This window comes from Ornithodoros turicata, chromosome 2 (genome assembly GCF_037126465.1).
Source record: "Ornithodoros turicata isolate Travis chromosome 2, ASM3712646v1, whole genome shotgun sequence".
Classification (NCBI taxonomy): Eukaryota; Metazoa; Arthropoda; class Arachnida; order Ixodida; family Argasidae; genus Ornithodoros; species Ornithodoros turicata.
This window is the reverse complement of record NC_088202.1, coordinates 93,900,635-93,922,395: the sequence shown is the minus strand read 5'-3', so window position 1 is coordinate 93,922,395 and position 21,761 is coordinate 93,900,635. Positions and strand designations below refer to the sequence as shown.

General features: G+C 45.5%; 1 protein-coding gene across 3 annotated transcripts in view; it reads left to right on the top strand.

The window, feature by feature from the left end:
* The first annotated feature begins 1,658 nt into the window (after positions 1-1,658).
* LOC135385805 (facilitated trehalose transporter Tret1-like) overlaps positions 1,659-21,761 on the top strand; it is a 39,981-nt gene continuing 19,878 nt past the window's right edge. Inside the window, exons 1-2 of one of the 3 annotated variants that reach the window (XM_064615334.1) lie at positions 1,659-1,871; positions 10,499-10,583. In XM_064615334.1, coding sequence (XP_064471404.1) covers positions 1,770-1,871; positions 10,499-10,583 — 187 coding nt within the window. In that variant the 5' untranslated portion in view covers positions 1,659-1,769. Of the gene's footprint in view, positions 1,872-10,498; positions 10,584-11,482; positions 11,730-21,761 lie in introns of those variants that run through there. The other 2 variants (XM_064615336.1, XM_064615337.1) reach the window with 2 other exon arrangements.

The following is a 21,761-nucleotide window of genomic DNA, read 5'->3' as shown; positions in this document are numbered from 1 at the left end:
CAAGTGTGAAAACAATGCACCCCATTCCCATCGCTGTCACTTCTTCGACGATTGGGGGCGTCCTATTATTATTTTTAATTGCAACGCCTAGTAGCACAATTGACACTATGATGTGATGTAGGAAGAACATGTCTCCCGAGTGCGACTGGTAGTTTGTGTGCGCAGCCACATTAAATCTTTAGGTACACGAGTCGTATAAGTATGTGTGAAACAGGCTCGATATAACTGTCACACACATGCATTGTCCACTGACACATGTGCATTTCCCGCTTCTCACTCTCCTGTGCGGATGAATATATTGCGATACAGTCCTAAATTATCTATATCAGGTACATACTGGCATTTAGATGTCATTGCAGCAAAGATAATGGAAAGACAAGTCGACTCGTCGACAAAATACAATTCGAATTAACCCTTTTTTTTTTTTTTGATTGCGTGTTAGCGCCGCGAAGCAACTGTGGCTATGAGCGACGTACAGATGTGGACAGACGGAGAGAGGACAGCAAGAAGGAGTGGGGGACAGGGGGATTAGTATGCGTCCTGGGCCGACTTCAGGGGGAACTGTGCCGACATTCGTCTGGAAAGTCTTCGGAAAACCCAGGGAAAACCTCAGAGAGCACAGCCGGCGGTAGGATTCGAACCCACCACCTCCCAGTCTACAGCACGACCTTGGTTATCACCAACGAGCGGACGCCTTAGCCCACTCGGCCATGCCGCTGGTGAATTAACCCATTATCGCATACAAAAGTTCAATTGCTCGTCTATTGCGCAAGTTGCTTGTGCTGGCTAATGGGTGGTCTGGCTGCATAAGCTGAGCCCTAGACAAGTACTAGCTGTGTGAAGATGACCACTAGCAGGAATTCAGTAAAGCACGTATCCATGAGTCCAGTTACCGTAATGTTTAATGTAATGTCCGTGTAATAGTAGTCCGCCCTTAGATTTCTGTATTATTTCCGTTCCGTTTCTACTTCAGTTTCCAGCGGAATTAGGGAAGTTACGTTAACGTTTCTCGTTTCCGGAAACAAATACTGGTTTTAACTAATGAGGATTACAGCGTGTTGGTTATGCCTGGTTTGATGTAGTTTTTATTTGGCTCGTATCGCGGCCATGCCTTATGCTTGTGCAGTATGCCGGCGTTGCGAACCGCATCCTAGATATGCGTGGAAAAAAATGAAAAAATAACAGTGAACGGGTTACGACAATCAGCAGGCAGGGACAATTTACTACTAGCATGTTTGACAACCGCCACTGTGAAAGCTGATCCTCTCTGTACCCACACTTATTTCACAAGAGCCGTCCAATAATGCTAATACAAGAAAATTTATCGTTAATTTCCACCCAAGCGCAATCTAATCACAACTGAGAAACACTGTGAGACAAGTCCGCTTCACTGTTCGCGCGACCAACGCATGACATATTTAACATCGTACCTCACTGGTCTTGCATAAAGCCCTAAAATATTCGCAGTCCACAGCTACACCTGCCAAATACGTTACCAAAGGAACCCGGCCAACAAAGCACGCGGGACACCCCGTCCGGCTTCTATATTCAAACCACCTCCGTGATTCAAACCTCAGCCCCGAGGCGCCATCTCTTTTGCCGTTCTCCAAGCTGAGGATGCCGTTCGATGCGGTTTTGACCAGTACCAGCCAGCCGACTCTGTCTGTACATCTGTAGAGAAACTGCGTCAGCGAGGTAGCTCGTAGTCGTAGCTCTCGTAGCTCCCACACTCATCGCCATATTGCCACGGCCGCTACAACGCTACCGTGATGCCGTCGCTCTACGTGCCGAGGTACGAAGATCTCATCGGAGAAGCGCCGAAATGCACCTGTTCGGGAGATGCCTTAGATTGTCTTTGCAGATGCTCACTGGTGAGTGCGAACATTTCAGTCGTTTCACCCCGTGGCCCCCTAATGTCGTGCTTGAAAACGCACGCGTAGTTGCCATTTGCCAAGGGGTATAGGGCTAGGTAGAGTGAGGAGACAGGCAGGACTTCGCCCCTTTAACATCAACATCCTCGACGCACATCTGAAATTGGGAAAACTAAATTTGGCTTTCTATTTTTGACTTCTTGTGTTCTGGAACACCTCCTAAACACAGCTACGTGAATTCAGAACCACGGTGCATCCCGGAAGTAGCGTGCCAAAAATGCTTCCCGAGGAGAACTATTCCAGAACGCCAGTTGATAAGGTTGAGAACATTACCCCTTATAACGACGGGAGTACAGTGACTGCACCTCGGGAACCTGTGGTGTGACAGGTTTCGGCGAAAGATTGTACGTTTGGCTGTGGTCCTTGCATAACGTACCCTGATGCTGAACGTTTATATAACGACCTTTAGGTTCTTTTATAAGTTGGCGCCCAGTGAACGTCACGCGACGTCACGTACAAACTGTTTAGGTAATGCGGAAATAAACTTTGAGATTGATCTCCGTACGGGAGCTCGGGGAGAACCACGGGGAGGTGATACATTTGTCGCGCGTTACAGAATAACGAAGAGTTGAGTATGGAGACCCTGGGTGCGTCAACCTTCAAGTGAATGACTAAAGACGTTGGCTACGCTGGCAAAGTGTCAACGGAAGTACAGCTGACGTGATGATGGCCTTGTTTGGCTGAAAGTCACACAGGGTGTGGATGTGACTACAACAACAACAATAAATGATGGAGAAGCGATGATGACATGGGATGTGACTACGAGTCAGCACAAAGGTGCTCTAATTGTTGTTGGTACAGGTAAAGTGACGTAAACCGAGGGGAGCTGGCGGGTAAAATTCGCATTCAGTGAGGTATACTATTACATCGCTGTTACGTAATCTTGAACGTGACGCAAACACACTCGAGGTGTGCGAATATTCGAAACTTCGAATTCGAATCTCATAGTTAATGTTATTCGAACAGTATTCGCTGGCGAGTTTGAGTATTGGCAGTTCTCGAATATTTGAATATTTCTGCAACGTACCGTAACGGCGTCGTTTGCGCACTTTCACGTCAGCGTTGTGGACAAGATCGAGGCAGCCGCGAGAACTCGCGTGTAGCGAGACGTGTGCAATAAGAGTAGTGACGCGTTTGATTTTGTGCCGACCCGAAACGTAATCCCCTCGATCGTCATCGTCATCATCGTGTTTCGGAAGGCGGCGCTGCATCTCGGGTACACCTCGGCTTCATGCGAACTTGCGAAGTGGTTTGTAAACCGAAAGCAGGAGCGTAGCGTCGAGTATTCACTGTGCAACCGCACAGCATCCACTGGAAATAACCAAACTGTGAGGAGCTGACAGATTCGGAAATGTGAAGATAGGCCGCCGGACCCGCTAAAGTTACAAAAATGATTACTGTCAACCTCTAAGCGTCATCTGTCATCAAAGATGGCGAGCTTCGTGAACTAATGGCTGGAGCTATCCCGGATTACATCCTAGCATGAAGAACAGCACTCTCCCGGATTACTATACCGAAGCGAAGGAACAAATTACAAAAAAAAAGTTACAGAAAGCTTTTGAAGGCATGGAGCGCATCACTTTCACATCGGGCATGTGTCAGTCACATCATAGTCAAGTGAGCGCGCTCTACTCCTTCTCTGCGAACACCTGTTCATTCGCTGAGACCTTTAATCAACCCACATATACAAAGACTATAGCTTTTCTGCGTGAAAACTCGCAATCGGGCTCGCTCACAATATGTTCCTATACGTGTCCATACGAAGCACACTCCCACAAGTGATTGGAAGGTTATCTGTGTGTGTGTGTTATTATAGGTCCCACCATATACAATGTGAATTACAGGTGCTAATAAATGTATTCACAACTTCCAGTTGTTGGTTCCGGAGTTGGATACAGTAACAGAGGGAGATATTTGCAGTTCGTGAGAAGTACAAATGCAAACAAATAAATAAACCAAAGGACGCATAGCCAGCAATGTAATGTGTGTTCCAATACCTGAAGTAGATGGGCTTCTTTCTCTTACCATATTTTATTCTGACTGAAAAGCAGTCTTCTCCCCTGTTAGGAGTAGCAGTTCCCCAAAGGGCACAAAGCTCCGAGCACAAAGTTTAAAAAAAAAATCCAAAGTAATAGATTCGAAATATGCGAACTCGCCGTTTTGAGAACATTCGAATTCGATTCGAAATTGAAATAAACAATTCGAATTCGATTCGCGGTATCTGTAAGATATCCGTATTCGATTCGATTTAGAAATTTTGCGATTCGCACAATTCTAAAACACACAGATTCAAAAATCTCAGAGAGAAAATTCTCACATCTGCAGGTGTCACTGTGAATGGCACAGCCGGATGCCGTAAGCAGGTGTTTCCCGGAACTTTCATCTGGAAGGGTGGGAGGGTATTAGGGCTGTGTGGTGTTCCCAATAGAAAGAAGCGCACACCGCGTTTAGAAGCTACCGATCTGCCACAGACACATGTGGTAGATGAATAACCCCCCAGTTTCTCATTAAATTTTCCGCTATCTTAACCATCACAGACGGAGCGTCGCACCCAAACCGCTTGCGGAAGGGCCCCTCAACACTTCTGCAAGCTATGTCTCGTTCATCACGCGACACCATGGTAACAACACAAAAAGGCAGGAGAACGAGGTGACATACGCACGCACGAAATGTCAGAGTCACACTCAAAGGCTGTCTCGGTTTTATCTCTACCCCAGGACGGGAAAAGTGGCTTGGGATTCCCGACACTGGTCTTTGAATTTCATATAATTCTGCAGATGAAAACTATATCGGCAGTCCATACAAAAAATAAAAAAATCATAGGAAAACGATGTCGCATATGTTATTCTGCTGGGAATCAATGTCCAGGATATTTCATATTTATAACTGACTTTTATAGGCAGCGGTATGCCAGCACAGACATCACTGTCAATCAAGTTACGTTTAATAATATCTGAACACAGTTCTCAATCACCTTTTCATTCAGTGAAATTACCGTGAGCAATGGGGTAGATGTCGCCTCCTGAGATGAAACTCCCCTGTCATCATCACCAATAGTTGTTGTTCTCAATCACCTTTTCTCTATGTGCTACCTTAGTGACGGCCGCAAGCCACAGCAGGACGTACTTACGTCAGCGTACCAGCGACACCGGGTATGAACGTGCGATTGTGTTCGTTCCGCTGAGGCAAAATTCACACAGAGTGGAATGTAACCCTATAGTCTCGAAACCAGTCGGCGTCTCCGGACTGTCCCTTTAAGTTAATTTACGATGCAAGTAACTGAGCCGTAAAAAATATTCGCGAACGGAGATGTTTTCAATGCACGGACACATCAAAGGCATGTCTAGTGTTCGGATCTCGGATATCCCGAAGTCCTCGACTCGAGCAGAAAGCTACTCTGGGCGCAGCCGCGACGCGGAAGTGTGGAATAATTAATTTGTTGTTTCATTGTCCGGCAGAGGTTTGAGTGATCTACCATTCTTTGTCCTTAGCTGCCTCTCAAGTACCCTAATCGCGCTCACCTATTACCCTCGTTGCGCGGTGCCGGTGAGTGGGCTTCGATTATTCGATCTGTGACGCACGCGCCGCACCTCGGTGCATTGCAGTGCTCTCTAGAGGGGTACCGGCGGCGTAGAACCCACTGTGTGACGTCGCATACGTAAACAACAGCAAAAAGAGAGGAAAAGAGGAAAGGCTGTGTATGCGCGGTGTATCTGTTTTTACCCTAATTCCGGCGTCCCTGGATTCGTCGCGGAAAATCCCGGAGTCCCGGGACTGAGAAAATGAATTGGGATTCCGAACACTATGCGTCTGAGATATTGCGAGGTGACGCTATTTGCAATTTGAGCGCCATATCGCGTTCCTAGGTGTTCTCGAATATTCTGAAGTTAGCTTTTGTTCTGACATGAAATTTGCATATCCTGCAATTTGTACTATATGGTATTTTGCAGGGTGTCGAACCGAAAGGTTTTTCGTTCCGGTTTTCGTTTCGGTTCGAAGAAAACGGTTCAAATGCGCTTCAGCTCCGAAGTAAAAAAAAATAACGGTTCCAAACCGGTTCGAACTGGTTTAGTTTCACATGGTGTAAGGAGGATTGACTGCAGCGAAAATAATCCCGTTTATTCTTTTCAAGATGTCAAACAGAGGGAGAAAAAAAAGAGCGAGGTTACAAGGTCCCACCAAGTGGCTTGAAGAAAAACAACGGGCCCGTCTTGCTCTCTCGCATATTGTTGTGATGTAAGGTTCGTGCAACATCAACAACAACGTTATTTGAATGATGATGAGTGGGGAGTGTCATCGCCAGGTCGTCTCTACCCCATTGCTGGCGGCAGTCTGGTGAAATGAAACAATGGGTCGCGTCACAGTGCGGACCGAGGTAATACGGTGTCTAAAAACCTTAAAAGTGATTTCAGGGCAAAGCGTCGGCGGGCTGGATTTCGCCATTGACCATGAAATTTTGACATAGTGAGATGAGGTTCGTGCACAAATAAATACAATGTAGTTGACCTAAGTAACAGCAAGTCGTCGAATTCTTCCGGGGAAAGACGGGACCTTTGATCCGAGAGAATGAATTTGAGAGTTCCCTACCGAAACACCGGTGGATGCAATGTATTGTGCACTTGAGCTCGTGCGGTATGTGTTCTTGAGGTCCAAGTGGTTCAATTTTCCACTTGAACCGAAAACACTTCTTTTTTTTTTTCGGTTTCCCTCCGGGGCATACAATATTTTTACGGTTTTCGTTCCGTTCCGGTTCGGCCAAAATAAGGGTTCTTTTCTTCTTCTTTTTTCGGTTCCGCTTTTCAGTTCTCTCTGCTATTTTGTATTGTATGTGGTCATTAATTTATATTTATGGAAACAGGATATATGTTCTTGTTTTTTTCTCCTCTGGACGAATGCGTTTAATTTACCACAGTTTCTGCAACCCTCTTCTCAAATACGGGGACACGAAAACTATTCGACGAAAATTAAGCCCCCGTGATGAGCATCTGCATGCCAGGAGATTACATTTAAACTTGACATATTGTTCACCTTTCGAATATGTCATCTCATGTCTAGTTATTTATCGCTGCAATGGCACACGCTTCATTTCCCTTTTCTTTTTTCTCGCGTATGCAGCTGTGAAAACGTGCGTCGCTTGAGTTCAACAGACGAAAAGGAAGAAAGGGTCGTTCCAATAAAATCAGTTCCATTCCGCAGCACTTTGAAGCAAGGAGTCAGAATCCTTTGAGCCCTAGCCGGTGGGCATCCCCTCAAACAGCAACACAGTAGCAACTTAAAAACTCCTAAGTCTAGGTCATTCCCATCATTATCCAGAAGAAACGACGCGATAAGAAAGAATAGCACACTCTAAGAAAAAAATGAGTATTTTCACTCCTTTTGGGGACTAAATGCATTGCCACAAAAAATAGTCCCTTCCGGGAGTAAATGCACGGGAGTAAATGAATGTCACAGAGTGTAGACTGCATTTCACGCGCTGTTGTAAGAGTCCCAGGTACATAATTCGTGTGATTGCATGAAAATACTGTGAAACAAACCGTCAACCGTGATATATCGAGTGATATAAAATCTTGCGCCATACATAGGGCGCAATTTGCGAAGAAAGATTCGCTAACTGTTTCTTACTCTGTGTGACTGGAAAATTGCTACGTTGGCTGAGTTATAAAGCCTTATGCCGTTCAAATTGACCAAGGGCACATATTTATGTAGACTGTTGCATTCAGGAGACCATTCGCGAAGTTTAGTGACAATTTCCAGTCCTGGGGAGTAAATGCCGGGACTAAATGTCGGGTTAGGGGACTAAAATGGGGAGTAATTGGGGGGCAGACTAGGGGAGTAGAAGCTGCAATTACTCCCCGTTTTACTCCTTTTTTTTTCTTAGAGTGCACTTGGAGCACTGGCCAATTGGCCACTATGCTGGTTTCTGCATAAATCGGTTGTGAAACGCACAGGAGCGTTCTAAGCAACACACACAACCAGATACTTTCGAGCGTCGCAATCGCTTTGCTGCAATTTTTGCTCCGCATTCTGTGACGTCCACCGGGGTGTCTGTTTTCTATATTATCGCGTCATGGCGTTTCCTGTCGCTGCAAGAGCGGAAACCCAAGAGACGGGGCCATCTGTGTCGGCCCGTCCGGAAATCACATCCACATAACATCGAAAGGGGATATGACTACCGAAACTAAAGATATCGTCGTGAAGTGACTAAGGACACTGCATGCAGGCCTCCACCTAAGATGGAGTCGCTGATACGTGATTCCTTATGATGCTTAAAGTGGCCGTGCAAAATATTTCAATCATAGCCGCAATCAAGTAATTCCGATAGGGTTTTACTGCCTTTCTTTGGTGACGTGTTATTATGTAGCAATGATTATGTCCACTGCAACAGAACAAAACGTCATGTTACGTGCATTGCGTAAGACAATGGGGAAAAAAAGATATAAAATGACTTTCGTTGTTCAGCGACTGACGATTTACCGGGATGCGACCATTCACCGTGTAAATAAAAAGTGGAATAGCTTTTCTGTAGTCTAACTGAAAAACTCAAAATGTACGTTATGTCAAATGTTTCGGGGTTTTGGATTTATCCGGAAAAAATACGAAAAGCATGCGCCAGTAAAGTTCAAGAAGTTCGGGTATCCTAGAAACTCCGCTGTGGGATGCTCCAGTAACCGAGAGCCCAGCAAGAAAAGCGATGCCCTAATGACCGGTTGACGGGGGTATACGTTTTCTTTTGTGCCGGAGTTGCCTCGTATCGCGGGTTATTAGCACCAGCAAGCAAGTGTGGAGTCACGACTTGTTTTGTATTTTGTTACCCAAATCCACTGCGCGACAGTATTTCACTTAACGATGCACGAATCATTCGAGTGAAGTCCATCCTTGCCTACGGTCTTCTCGACATTGGACTCACTGATTAGTGCACCCCATTTAGTAACCCTACTCTACGCGAGGGCATTTTGGGGTCATTCCGGCCGTTTCCCAAGCCTCCCTGGTCAAGCGCCTAGGGTCTTCCTTTTTCTGTGAATCGTGTTTCCTCTCCTCCTGAAAGTGGACAAGGTTACACAGACGACATAGAAGATAGAATAGAAGCGAATTGCAGTTACAACGGAACGGTGCCGTGGGATTGCGTCGAGGAATATCTATTGCGAGATTTTCACGTCGCCATGTGATCGTGATACATTGTCTGTACTTCATATCGCGCTCAGATGGGTCTTAGAGATTGTCAGGAAGCAAAGAATCCTTTAATGGCATAACTCACAGTGAATGTTACCTTCTTGAGGGACAGGCACCTGAACCTCCTTCACGTGGCGTTGGGACTCCGGTTCTCATTGACACAGCAGAGCGAGCAATAACCACGACCATGCTCCAAAATGTCGAACTGTTTGATGGCAATGAGTGATGATAGCTAGCGAACCAAGTTGAAGTACACGCAGGTACCGGTAGTTGATGCTGCATATGTCGGTTGCTGTAGCTTCTTCTGGATGGCTTCCCCCTCGTGGATGACGATGGCGGATGTACTGGAGACAGGGCGGTAATCCGTGATGTTGTAAACTTGGCCGCTGTGATGTCTCGTCATAAGTAGAAGACGTTGAGGGTCTAGATGCATGACTCTGCTTAGATTCAGTGGGTGACAGCTGATCTGTGGAGTTCGGCATCAGGCTCCAGAAGTCGTTGGGGCTAGATGGCTGGCAATGTCGAAACAGGCTTCGGTGTCCGCTGATACAACAAGGGCTACGGTGCCTTGGACTTTACGATCGGTTGAACCAGACGCCAGAAATCATCACGCCCGAAATTCTGAAACTGAGCATCGATGTTAGCGAACAAGAGAATGGGGTCGCCTGTCCGAAGTGGAGGCGTCATGACAGATACCGCTTCGAGTCCGGTCTTGTTCCACAAGCTGTTCTGTGAGTTAAGGATGCGCCATGCGGTGTGACGTTCGTAGTGCAAGTGTGAATCACCTGTGTGAGGGGATCAGCAGACAACAAATTGTTTATTGTGTATTATTGGCGTATTAGATAAATCACCAGAAAGTGAGCTCATCTAAAGCTATGTCTCATTATTTTTGCACTGAAGTGCGACTCTACATCAGGTGCTTCGGAACACTGCCAACACTTTTGTTCTTCACTCTAGGTTGCAATACCTCCTGTCTTTTGGATAGATTAAACTTGTTTTAAATTCATGTAACTGGTTTATCACACGCCGCCCGTGTATTACGTGTCTCGGCACATGACCCCTGACGATTACGCTTGGGTCACCACAGTTGCACTGTGCTCCCAGGTACCACAGGCGGGTAACAAGTTCGAGTGTATTGAGCATTACCTTAACCATAACGCAGCAAATGCCTGCCCGTAAATTACCAGTAAATTGCATTTTTCACTTGAAAGACGCTCCAACGCCCACGTGCTTTAGAAAGTTAATGCACGGGTATCCTATAGCCTTAGGAGACCTTCGTTCGGGCAACCTTGGATGGGGTATACAATGGGGTGAAGGCAACGATAACGTTAAGGAGTGCCGACTATTTAACGATGACACTTCTGTAAGGTCAAAGAATTTATGTCTGGCTTTTACAGATGTATATGAGCCCCGAGCTGGTCGAGCCAGATTTCTGCAAAGAAGCCTCTGAAACGAAGATCGACGTGTGCAAACCATTGAAAGGTATCTCCTCTTTTTGTATATGCATGGTACAATAATCATACTTGCACGATAAAGCTTCCGCGGAGACACCGCGCTGTAGTGTATTGTTGTTGCTGTTTGTTAATATGTCTCAGCCGACTCATATTTGCTTCATGTTTTCGTTTTCTCTTTTTGTTTATTTTTTACTTTTTCTGTAAAGACAGTATAGTTGATGTCCACACCCATCACGCACTCCGTAATGAGCTGAATCGCCTTGTAAGAGGCGTCCACGCGCCCCGTTGTCGGCCCCTAAAATGTCCCCTTGAAAGTCTACATTCAAATCGTGCGCAAATAGAAAAGGGTTGATGGCACGGGTTGAAAGAAATTCCGCAAAAGAGATACTCGGCAGACGAATTCATACAGCGGATCTCCCTTCAAACTTTCTCGGGGACACCTTTATCACTTTCCTTCTGCAATAGATTATTGATTAGGCAAGGGCGTTGCATGCTGAAGAGCATGGGTATTTTAGCGTACCACTGTAGATCAGAGGTATACCATATCATCAAACTGTTCCTTGGATTGAAGAGAGTAAGCGCTGGAATGTTCTAGGTCGGTTCTGTATCATGTGAATTATCCGGGCAATCATCTACGCAAGCGGTTATTATGAGTTGTCAACGCTTATCAGACACATAACCCTCTGCCATGACCTTGTTTGTTTCGTTTGCCAAATTATAACGAGAACATTTTTCAGCCATGTTTCTGTACGGCCATCTTGAATTCCATGACACTATATCGTGGTTCGGAGAGGTTCCGGAAAAAATGGCTGCCACCGGTTGCCAAACGACGCCCATAAGGCACATGATTTTTATGCACAGTGCACTCCAGCTCAAACTGAGCGGTGACGCTGACTGTGAGCTTTCACTTTCACACTGTTTCGCTAGTTGAGTGCTCCTTCAGCATACCACAATGCATTTGCGAACGATGATGCCAGTCATGCTGTGGATCCACATCATCTTCATCACGTGGTCTTTCTTGCGAAGGCATCGTGCTGGCCATTGTTCGTTGGAGCATCCAAGGACGCTGTCACGACGGGCCGTGCGTGATTCCTGTAACCGTTGTTCCCCCTTTCATGATTCACGAAGTGGATAGTTGACCAACTTGCATATGGACAACTTGAACGATGCTGAGGTATGTTTAGCTTTTTCTTCTATAAAGTCTCTCGTGTGTCTTCAGCAATGATTAACGCTTCTTTACTTGCAGGAAGTGTGCCATATAATGCATTGAGAGTGCCATATGTATTTTTGACGAGTGGTGCTGTATCTGGATACATGGATGATCTCCACAAGCAATTTATGGTACGGGTATGGTGGTGAGATCTCGCGCACTTCAGCTTTGGTGTGACAGCAGCGCCGCTGTACGGCGGGGGCACGCATAAATTCCCTGTTTTAGTTTTTGTGGCTTTCAGAGTTACAAAGGAGGCTGGCGATGCTGGAAAACTTATTTAAGAGAGGACATGAGTGTCAACCTTCTGACAACCTATCTGAATTATAACAGAGTAAAGTGGGATACAGCAGTTTGTGCCAAGTAATTCAGGGGATATATTAAGAAGGTTTTTACTTTCATATGATTTGCTATGGTACGTGCACGTTATACTCCACGTTAGAAGAATGGGTAAAACAGGATTACGCGTCAGTGTGACTTGCTTCGGGAAGTTAGTGCTTGTAACATACTTATCTGTAATCTGTAGCCCATGGCTCAACAGTCCCCTATCGGCGGTTTCGCGCACGAACGAGCTATGCCCTGTCGTCGCCGAGGGGAGGCTTTATGTCACTCTACGTCACCAATCGTGAGATGGTAGGGCGATACTTGGCTGTCGTCGCCTAGTGATGCCTATGTGGCGCACAGGCAACACCACCTTGATAAAGACAGCCTGCCCGCTTAAACAACGTGGCGTAGTTGTTAAGAGTCCGCCAATCACGACGTGCTTGGCTGTAGCTGCGCGTGGCAGCGCGGATAGGGAACCTTTACACTACGAGCCGGAGATTACAGCGCAAGCACTACTGTCTTTAACACACTGTAACCGTGCACTCTAAACTGCAGCCCCACCACAACCACCAAACAGCTTACTTGGCGAGGGTGCACCGTAACGCGCTTTTTGACTTTCCTTTTCGATCCGCACAAGGTTCCCAAGCTGCGTCAAGGCCAGTAATGGGGTGTTTCCTTCACATTTTTATGGAATGTAGCCCACTGCAGTTTTACACGACCTGTAACCTCTAGCATGTGCCTGCCTAAACTCCGAAAGGGAATTTATGTGGGTCTTCCCCGTAAAAGCTGCTGATGTCAAATAATTAGAGGCACCATTTTATGAAGTGCGTCATTCATGAAGACCGCTTGCATGTGTCTTTAGTTCACCATCATGCATGTAGTGCGTATTATATTCGAGCTTTTCTGCATGTTGTGTCATCAAATCATAACTGTTCCCGGCACGGCTTCATTAAGTTGAGGCTGTAGTCTGGAGGGGCGCTGGTTTGCGGTAGTGGTTGTCTCGTCAGCGTCTTGCTTGTCCATGTTTTAGCCTGTCCTGACTTTATTTATTGGAAACAGTCAAACATGATCCGTTTTTCACTGCAGGGGTGCATCCGATACCTCTGCATGTGGACTCATGGCGACCGTTGACAGGAACACAATTTACTGCCGATGCCGGTCGGCGCTGGGCCTTCTGTCGAGGATAAAGTGCAGAATGGGTGGAACGTAGAGTGGAAATATCTCTGGACTCTGTTCGATGGAACTTTCGGTGCTGCGCACATTATAATTATTTCCAGGATGCTTATTTTGGAAAATAGACCCGCAGAGGTCGGCCGTGGCTGCTGTGAGCCATAAATCAAGAAAGTTCCTTCACCGAGCACTGTAACCTAAGCTTCAGGTCTCACACGGAACAGCAGAGGACCACACGTGTGGTCTCAAGACCAACGTAAAATGCGTTATAGCAACATTTAGGGGTCTAGTAACGTTTGCCAGCTCGGCAATTGCCTATTCTTTGAAGAAATAGTGCGGACATATTTGACATGACAAAACCTCCTTACGTATAATATACAGGGTATTCATTTTTACCTGTTACAACTTTTTTATTAGAAAAGGTAAAGAGCAGCAGAGATGGCGTTTTTGCAGTTATACGGCCAGGCGGACATCCTATCAAAGAAAGTGTAACTATAAAGTGATTAATTACCTAAAATTCATTTATTAACCTTTTAATTAGGGAATTGCAGGCAAAAGCGAGCTAGCAGAATAGGAGGCAATCCTCGTTGAAAGCCTTATGTCTTTTAAAAATCCTGAAACGGGTGCGTGCCGTGAAATATCAATCGCTGAATTTCGCTAAGCAAATGAGCGGAGGCCAAAACAGCGCGCATAAGAAGCGCACCACCTTCGCCGACGGAGGCTTATCTTAGCCGGAAAGCGGTCAATGGGGCCAGCAGATCAGCACCTACTCCAATAATCTCCATCGCTCCAAAGCACGTGGCCCTCTGACGTGGAATGAGCGTGCTCATTTGCATATAAAAATTCGACTATTGATATTTCAACGCACGCGCACGTTTCAATATTTTTTGGACGGCTTGAAATGGCTTTCAACGAGGGTTGCCTCCCGTTCTGCTATATCGCTCTTGCTCGAAATCACTAATTGAATAGTTAATTAATGAATTTTAATTAATCATCTTGTAGTTATATACTTTCTTCGAGAGGATGTCTGCCTGGCCATATAACTCAACTGAAAAAACGACATCTACGTTGCTCTCATAGCTTTTTCATAAAAAAATATGTAACAGATAAAAATGAACACCCAGTATAACGTTGTAGCGGCGCAGAAGACGACTGTCGCTTGTGGCACGCCCTTTCCGCCATCATTGCCACCTGGAATAAACATTAGTTCCTTCTGACGTTACAGTTTGAAGGGGTCGCACATTTCAAGTAGAGTGTAGAGAGTTTTAGTATGCCGCTATCGGGAGCCCGGTAGACTACGGCGTCTACCGCAACCAATCAACGGATAAGATTATGAGTCATGAACGCGGTCATTGGTTCCGATAGGTACGTTAACTGGATGGTGACGTTACCAACGGTGTACTAAAACTCATAACGAGAAACACATTCACTAAAGCGAGCGCCTTCAAAGCCTTCAGCGTTTACCAAAAGGAGAATGACCCCACAATTGAGCCTCTGTATGCAATAAGGGGATTAGTCGACTTATTCCCTTTTTTCAGTATTTTTCTTGCAATAACATCTACATACCTGTATGTACCTGCCAAGTAAAATTTAGGACCGTATTACAATTTATTGACCGGCTACACGGGGTAAGAAACGAGAAATGCGTGTGTGTCAATGGGATGGACAGTCAGATCAGGCCCTTTTCTATTATACACACATCAGAATGGTGTGGCTTAAATTTCGCAACGATGCCGAAATGAAGTTTGACTTCCACTAGAAAAACACAGTCTTCCTACCTCACCTGACCGTGTCAGCTGTGCTACCGAGCGTTGTAATCAGGAAAAAACGTGTGCACTGAGCTAACAACTCATATTATGTTTGTCATCCAGGACATTATTTTCAAGATTGTGCTTGTTTAGCAGCACGATAAGCCCGATCCAGGCTGCTCCACTACAAACAGGTGACTTCACCCCACCCATAGTATCACCATGGCTCAGCCATCAATGTCCGACTCGTGAAAACGTTTTTTTTTTTCTTTTCTTTTTTTTTTCTGCGCGATAACCCTGTGCACGCGGTGTTACATTGAAAAAGGGGATATGTCATGCCTAATATTTCACAATTTGTAGTTGCGTTATTCGAGGAAACCCAGCTGCAATTACTTTACCAAATATTCACTTGAAGTTTTCTCAGTTTGCGATTTTTCGACTTATCCCCTGATTGCATACAGAGGTTCATGACGTCTGTCGCCATGGTTAGGCCAGGGTATGGGGAGAGAGGAGTGTGAGTGGAGAGGGTACAGCAATGACAAGTCTTGCGGAATACCACCCACAGGAAAAGAAAAACGTATTACGCCGACCATTGTTATTGCAGTCTCTTATGCACTTTTATTATGTCGACGACAGCAGCGTATGTGTCTATTTGCCCTTCGAATTTAGCACCATGTAGTGAAGCTGCAGTGAAGAGACTACGGCATGAGCTGCTATTTTCACTCGTTCCTTCCACTCTGCACTGTAGTCCTGACTTTTCAAAAAGATGCAAACACATCAGTGTTTTTGTCAACATCACTCCGTTTTGCCTTGCCTCGTCCTTTGCTCATGTTCAGCTTGGGGCATCCATTGCCACTGGGCATCTGTTCCAAACCAGCCCAGCATCTAGATCCACTGTGCTCCGTCCTTTAAACGAAGCATTAAAGAAACTGCTTTTTAGGGTTTCAGTAGGGAGGGGAAAGAGGCAAGGTACACCGGAGTTGCGTTGTTGGCGTTTGGCAGTCTGTTAACAATGGTACAACCGTACAAAGCATTGTTAATTCTAAACTTACCAACAACGTCTGTGCAATTGACACTGTCTACACTTTAAATACTGTATCCCGTCCTACCTTTGTTCTATCACGTATCCTGTCGGTTTTTCTCAGACACAGAGCGCTAGCTGTTCTTCATTATAACGTACGGTCTGAAGGGCAACTCAAGCAGTTACGTCACACTGGCGGGTAGGGCGAGGGAGTACGCCATTTACTTTCGTTCATGACTAAGTACAAACTGTGACTTCAGCAGATGTGGGGCAAAATACCACAGGGCCCGTTTTACGGACCTCACTCGGTGCTCAGTCGATTAATGGAGTGTTATGATAACCACTTACCAGTTAACGCTACACTCCTGACTGGAATTGATTTCTGTTATCGTGAGAAGTTCACAACCGTTCGACGTTTCCCAATTCAACACCGGCTAAGAATTAAGCTTACAGAAACCCTCCATGGCTGCTCAGCGTCCGTTCTGGTACCACAATGGCTTGTAAGTAAAGCGGGTCAAGTAAGAGTACTTTGTGCTGGATGGCCTGGCAGATTGTGAGAATCAGAAGAACGAAGAAAATGCTTTCGCAGACAGTAGTTTGTAGACATGAAGACAACCTTGATGGCTTTAGCCGCATGTGTATGGGCAGAACGCCAGTGCGGTTCGACTGCTTTCCTGAACAGGTTACACTGGTTCACGTGAGACCTGGTCATTCACAAAACTCCAACGCCCACAAAGATTTGGTAGGACCCCAGTCCTCCTTGTCGTATGCCCAACGAAGGTGAGACACCAGGTGCGAAGATCAAGATCCATTTTCACGGCTCTTATCCCTTACACGATCCCGAGCTCGGTGTGAATTCAAGTCTCCGTGCTCAAGAGAATTTATCTCCAGGTGATGAGGACCGACAACGGAAGCAAGAGGCTCACATGTAACAATATTAAGTACAGATACACCATAGGGACTGTCAAGAACCGGAAGCACTTGTTGCCTGCTGATAGATCTTAAATGTGTAGCCTGGTATCCATGTTTGCTTCCTTCGGACATCGCGTACTTTTCTTAATCTTTGTTCGTAGGTGCACGTGCTCGTTTCTTTCGGCGTGTACATATAACCTACGAATTACTGCTACGGTTGCCCTTCCAAGCTCCTAACTGCTACTTCCTAGCTATGAAACTTTTCCTTTGTAGTGCGTACGTGAAAGCCCGACAGGAGAACCACAGGTATCACACAACACAGTTGTTCTCTTACAGTACGGAATCAAATATGGCTCAGCAAATGTGTATGGATACAAGTGCGTTGGGTGACATTCTCGCCCCCTTTTTTCTTTGTTTTGATGACGCTATTGTGTACACAGCCTTCTGTAGTATTAGGGTGTCAGGAAAGGTCTTGCGCGTTTTGCAGCGTAAATTAAACGTTAGTAACACGCAGAGACCTTACAGACACCCTAATAGTTTTCTTTGTGTAACGTGTGTGACCCAAGGCATGACGGCTACGTCACAGCACCTTTTGCGTGAATTACATATTTGAAAACTCAGTTGACATTTCACATTTTACTCTCAAAATGGGTCTACTCACAGTAGTATAGATGCACGTCGAAATGCACGTGCTGTTGTACTCCTCTTTGGTTGTCAACGACTGGAGTATCGCAAAACGTGGAGCTGCATAACGGAGAGAAGTGGTCTTAACCCTGCTGTGAGTTTCCACAGCACTATCGTCACCATCAGTTCAATGATACTGCTAATACTGCATTGCTTGAATATTATTTGTCATAAGCTCCAGGAAAGCGCGGGTTAAGATAGGGACTTGGTTACTGACCTCACACGAGATATCCGCGTATTCCTGGTATGTCAATTACGCGATGTCTACATTAAGTGCTTGTTGACTTCGCTATAAACATGTAGAGGAGTCATAAGCAAAATCAGTCCTGTTCGCCCTCGTGTCGTAACACCTATCCTTCTCACGACACTTTGCAAATATTACTGCAGCTCGTTCAAAATACAACGAATCCGCAGAAGTACCCAGCCTCAAACGGTCGCTTGTCGCCAAACTGACATTTCATCACGTCCAAGTCACAGGCAACATCAGCTTGTGTTCACGCGACATTCTCTACATTGCGTATTCGCGCTTATTGGCAGTTCTCCACAAGTATGAAACTATGAGACGAGAATATTTTGCAGGTGTAGATTGCTCTATATTTACTCGAGACCACAGACTTGTGTCTCTGATGTTTCAGAGCATCGGCTGCGCGAGTCTTACGACCGATGACGTAGTCAGATGACTGAGAGTGGCCAGTACCAAACCTACATGTTTTCACAGCAAGAATATCGGGGAAAATTTATTTGGCCTAAAGCCGTTGCAAAATGCTGCACAAAAGCATCAGTCGCGTTGTTTAGAAACGGTTTGGCTGCGAACCAGTGCGAGCTGCCATTTTTGTGATTACGTCTATGATGGCGTTTGCAATGACTGCACCGAGCATCGCTATGTAATTCCACCAGGCCATAACATCCCGAAGAAAGCTCTGCCTTTAGTTTTTGCTACAATTCTTCAAAATATGTGTCATATATTAGGAGTTATATACGTAGTGCAAACGCGGTACGTAGGAGCAGCGCACGTTTTCTTCAAGGGGAACTTGAAGCTTTATGACCTGCTGTAACAACGCGTACGCCAATGATACGTGCATCAGCTGTGACACCGCAGACCTTTTGGCTTCATTGGTATCGGATGGCAATGCGCTTGCATCACGCATCTACCTAACACGAGCCTTTAAATGCATCAAGGATTGCTAGCACACCCATATATAGCGTGCCTATATACGTATAGTTATCGGGTATCATACGGTGGTTCACCTTACATGTGTAACAAAATGAAAACGTGTAACAAAAGGGAAACTGCGTATGATCAACGGTATTTGTGTCACTTTTTCCTCATCGTGTAAGTAACTTTACAAGATTCCGCTTGCGAGACATCAGATTTTCTCAGTTGGACCCTGAAACACTTGCCCTTAAAGAAACGTTTGTAGGCAACGAAAGAGGTTGTTCATGCCCTGCACAGCTCATTCCACCAGAAAATACATCTTCAAGTACTTCGGTAGTAGTCACGACACACGTTGGTTTACCAGACATATGTCAGAACTACGCGAGGATGTGCGAGAGTATTGCTCAAATACACATTCTGTATCGCTGATAGTTCGCAGTCGATTTTGCTCATTGTTCGTACTCAACATCTCCCAGTTCATCAGAAACGGAAATATTTATCCCAGAAGCTCGACCTGCGTAAGAATTTCTTCGTTAGAGTAACTGGCACAGAAAAATAGGGTTTCCCAGCTTGCTGGTACGATAGAAACACGCTCTTCTAGCCGTGAACGATGTTTTTCTTGACGACGACTTGTTTTATGTAAGAGAAAAACTCATATTGAGACATTATGATTGCACTTCCACAGTTCAGCCGAAGCTTTTGATCTCGTTCTCTGTCCGAAATGTGAGCTGTGAACAAACTGGCTTTCAGCTCTTTTGGTCAGCCAGTAAAAGTGTCTTGGCGAACATTGTGGCTGAATACTTATGCTTCGAAACATGCTTTTGCAACTACTATGACGCAGCGCGCTACGTAATGCGCATAATCAACCATTCTTCTACTTCATCATACAACACCGTGCCATGGTGTTGTAGCCTATACATCTCTTACGGACACATCTGAATGCGTCAAGTCGTTCATCTGAAACCTCTACGTGTCCGGGCGGTCGTGCCGAAGACAACGCAAGTGAGTAAGATCCTTGAAAAAAAAAAAACATATAGATCCGCTTCGTAATTCATTGTGCATATTTGACACGCGGTATATTCAGCGAGCTATAAGACGACCAAGAATGTTTTATGCTTCCAGTACTGCAATTCAGCCAAATCAATGATCCAGTAGGACTTTTGAACGGAAGCCGAAAGGAAAGCTTAGCACTCTGTGAAACTAAGTCATTTCTATTGTGCTTCTAGTTAAACTCCGTACACGAATGCTCGAGTCATTTGCAATGCGACAATAAAATAGTTATGCCGTGCGAATATTTTGATTTTTTTTTCGAATATCGAAGCAAGTAACTGAGTATTCGATTCGATTTGCGAATATGCTTTACATCCAAATGTATGCTGTACATGTGTTTGATTAAGTTATACAATATTCGCTTTGGTTTCATTAATATATTCGCTTCGAACTTCCTTCGGGTCATACTATCACGTAAGTTACTCTGGTCATCTTAAATATATTTGGGAGTAACTTGGTATCGTACAAATACCTTTAAAAATGCAGTATTTGTCCGTAACTTGTACTCATTTCTTAAATGGATGGTCGCATCCGTTCCAGTCGATTTCGAAATTATATAATGTCATTTTTTTCCTCGTGTACCACCGACCACGGCATCGAAAATTCCACACGAAAGAGTGACGTAGTTTGTCTGTTACTCGATGGAATACATGACAAGAGCAGACGCCGGATGTTGGCAGTATTCCGGAATTCCCTCTCATGGAAAAATGAGAAAACGTCACTCCCTAAGGGCCAATGAGGGCGCCACCTTGAGAAAAGGAATGCCGCGGGCGTCACGGGGCGTCTGGACGCCGCCTTTCTCATCTGAGCGCCGCCCTCTCACTCCTCCGCTTAGGGAGCAAAGTCACGCCGCCGGAGACTCTGCAGCTGCGGAAGCAGCGCTCATCTTTAAAATTCGTTTATTTAATATCTAAGTACTTGTCGGACGAAAAAATTAGCCAAGCAGATTGTCGGCCGATGCCGAACATAGTTTTATCGGATTTATAGATGGCTTTCCGGATGCGACTGTCCCTTTAAGTTACTCCAGGATACTTCTAAGTTGCTCTCATTAAGTTTTCGTGGAGACAGAAGGGTCGAGAAAAATATTAATTTCGTCGGTTCTGGTTGGGCGCTATACCACAGACATATATGCATACGTTCTATCTCGGCTAATTGGGGCACCCCCGCCATTCTGAAGCGCGTAGCCTGCAAAAGCGGGGCAGCGCTTTAGGTTTCGGGGGTATACGCGATGTTCGTGAATGTCGGGGTCGGTAGAAGCCAGGGAACAGGAACGGTGTTTCATGGAGTAATGGCGTGCAAGGACCAGTTGATCAGAACAATAGGTGCACTTTAAGGTGAATTGCTCGCTTGGTTTTGCTCTTCCTCCTCCTCCTCTTAGCACAGCACCGGGTATCCGCGTGAGAGAGATTATCCCGGAGGAGAGCATGTATCATGCATATATCGCAGGAAAAAGAGCCTCAGAAATAGCACGCTACCACCACAGCCACCCAGGAAAAAGAGAGTATCCGAACGATAAAATAATTGGGAGTAGATTTACACGGAAGGTGGATCCGTACGATGTCCGTTTTTATCGTTACCTTGTATTTGTTTGACAGCAACCTTCACAATTTGTAGCTTGATAGTATCTTGAAAGTGACGAGTTACTTTTTTTATATACTCAGTACTGTACTCAAATACTTTTCGTCTGGTACTCAGTTATTTGACTTTTTTACTTTTTCGGGTGTCTTTTACAAGCCTGCTTCGGGTACATAAGTATTCATTTCGGGTGCGTAACTATTTTATTTTTCGTGTAGACCCTTTTCACTGACCTCATTCCGTCCGCCATACTTTTGTTTTCGCACGCGCTCGCGCCACAGTTGAAGCTGGTAGCGTGCACGCGCCATGCACAAAAGTATGGCTGCCACAAGCAGGGGGAAAGGCTATGCCGTCTGCGA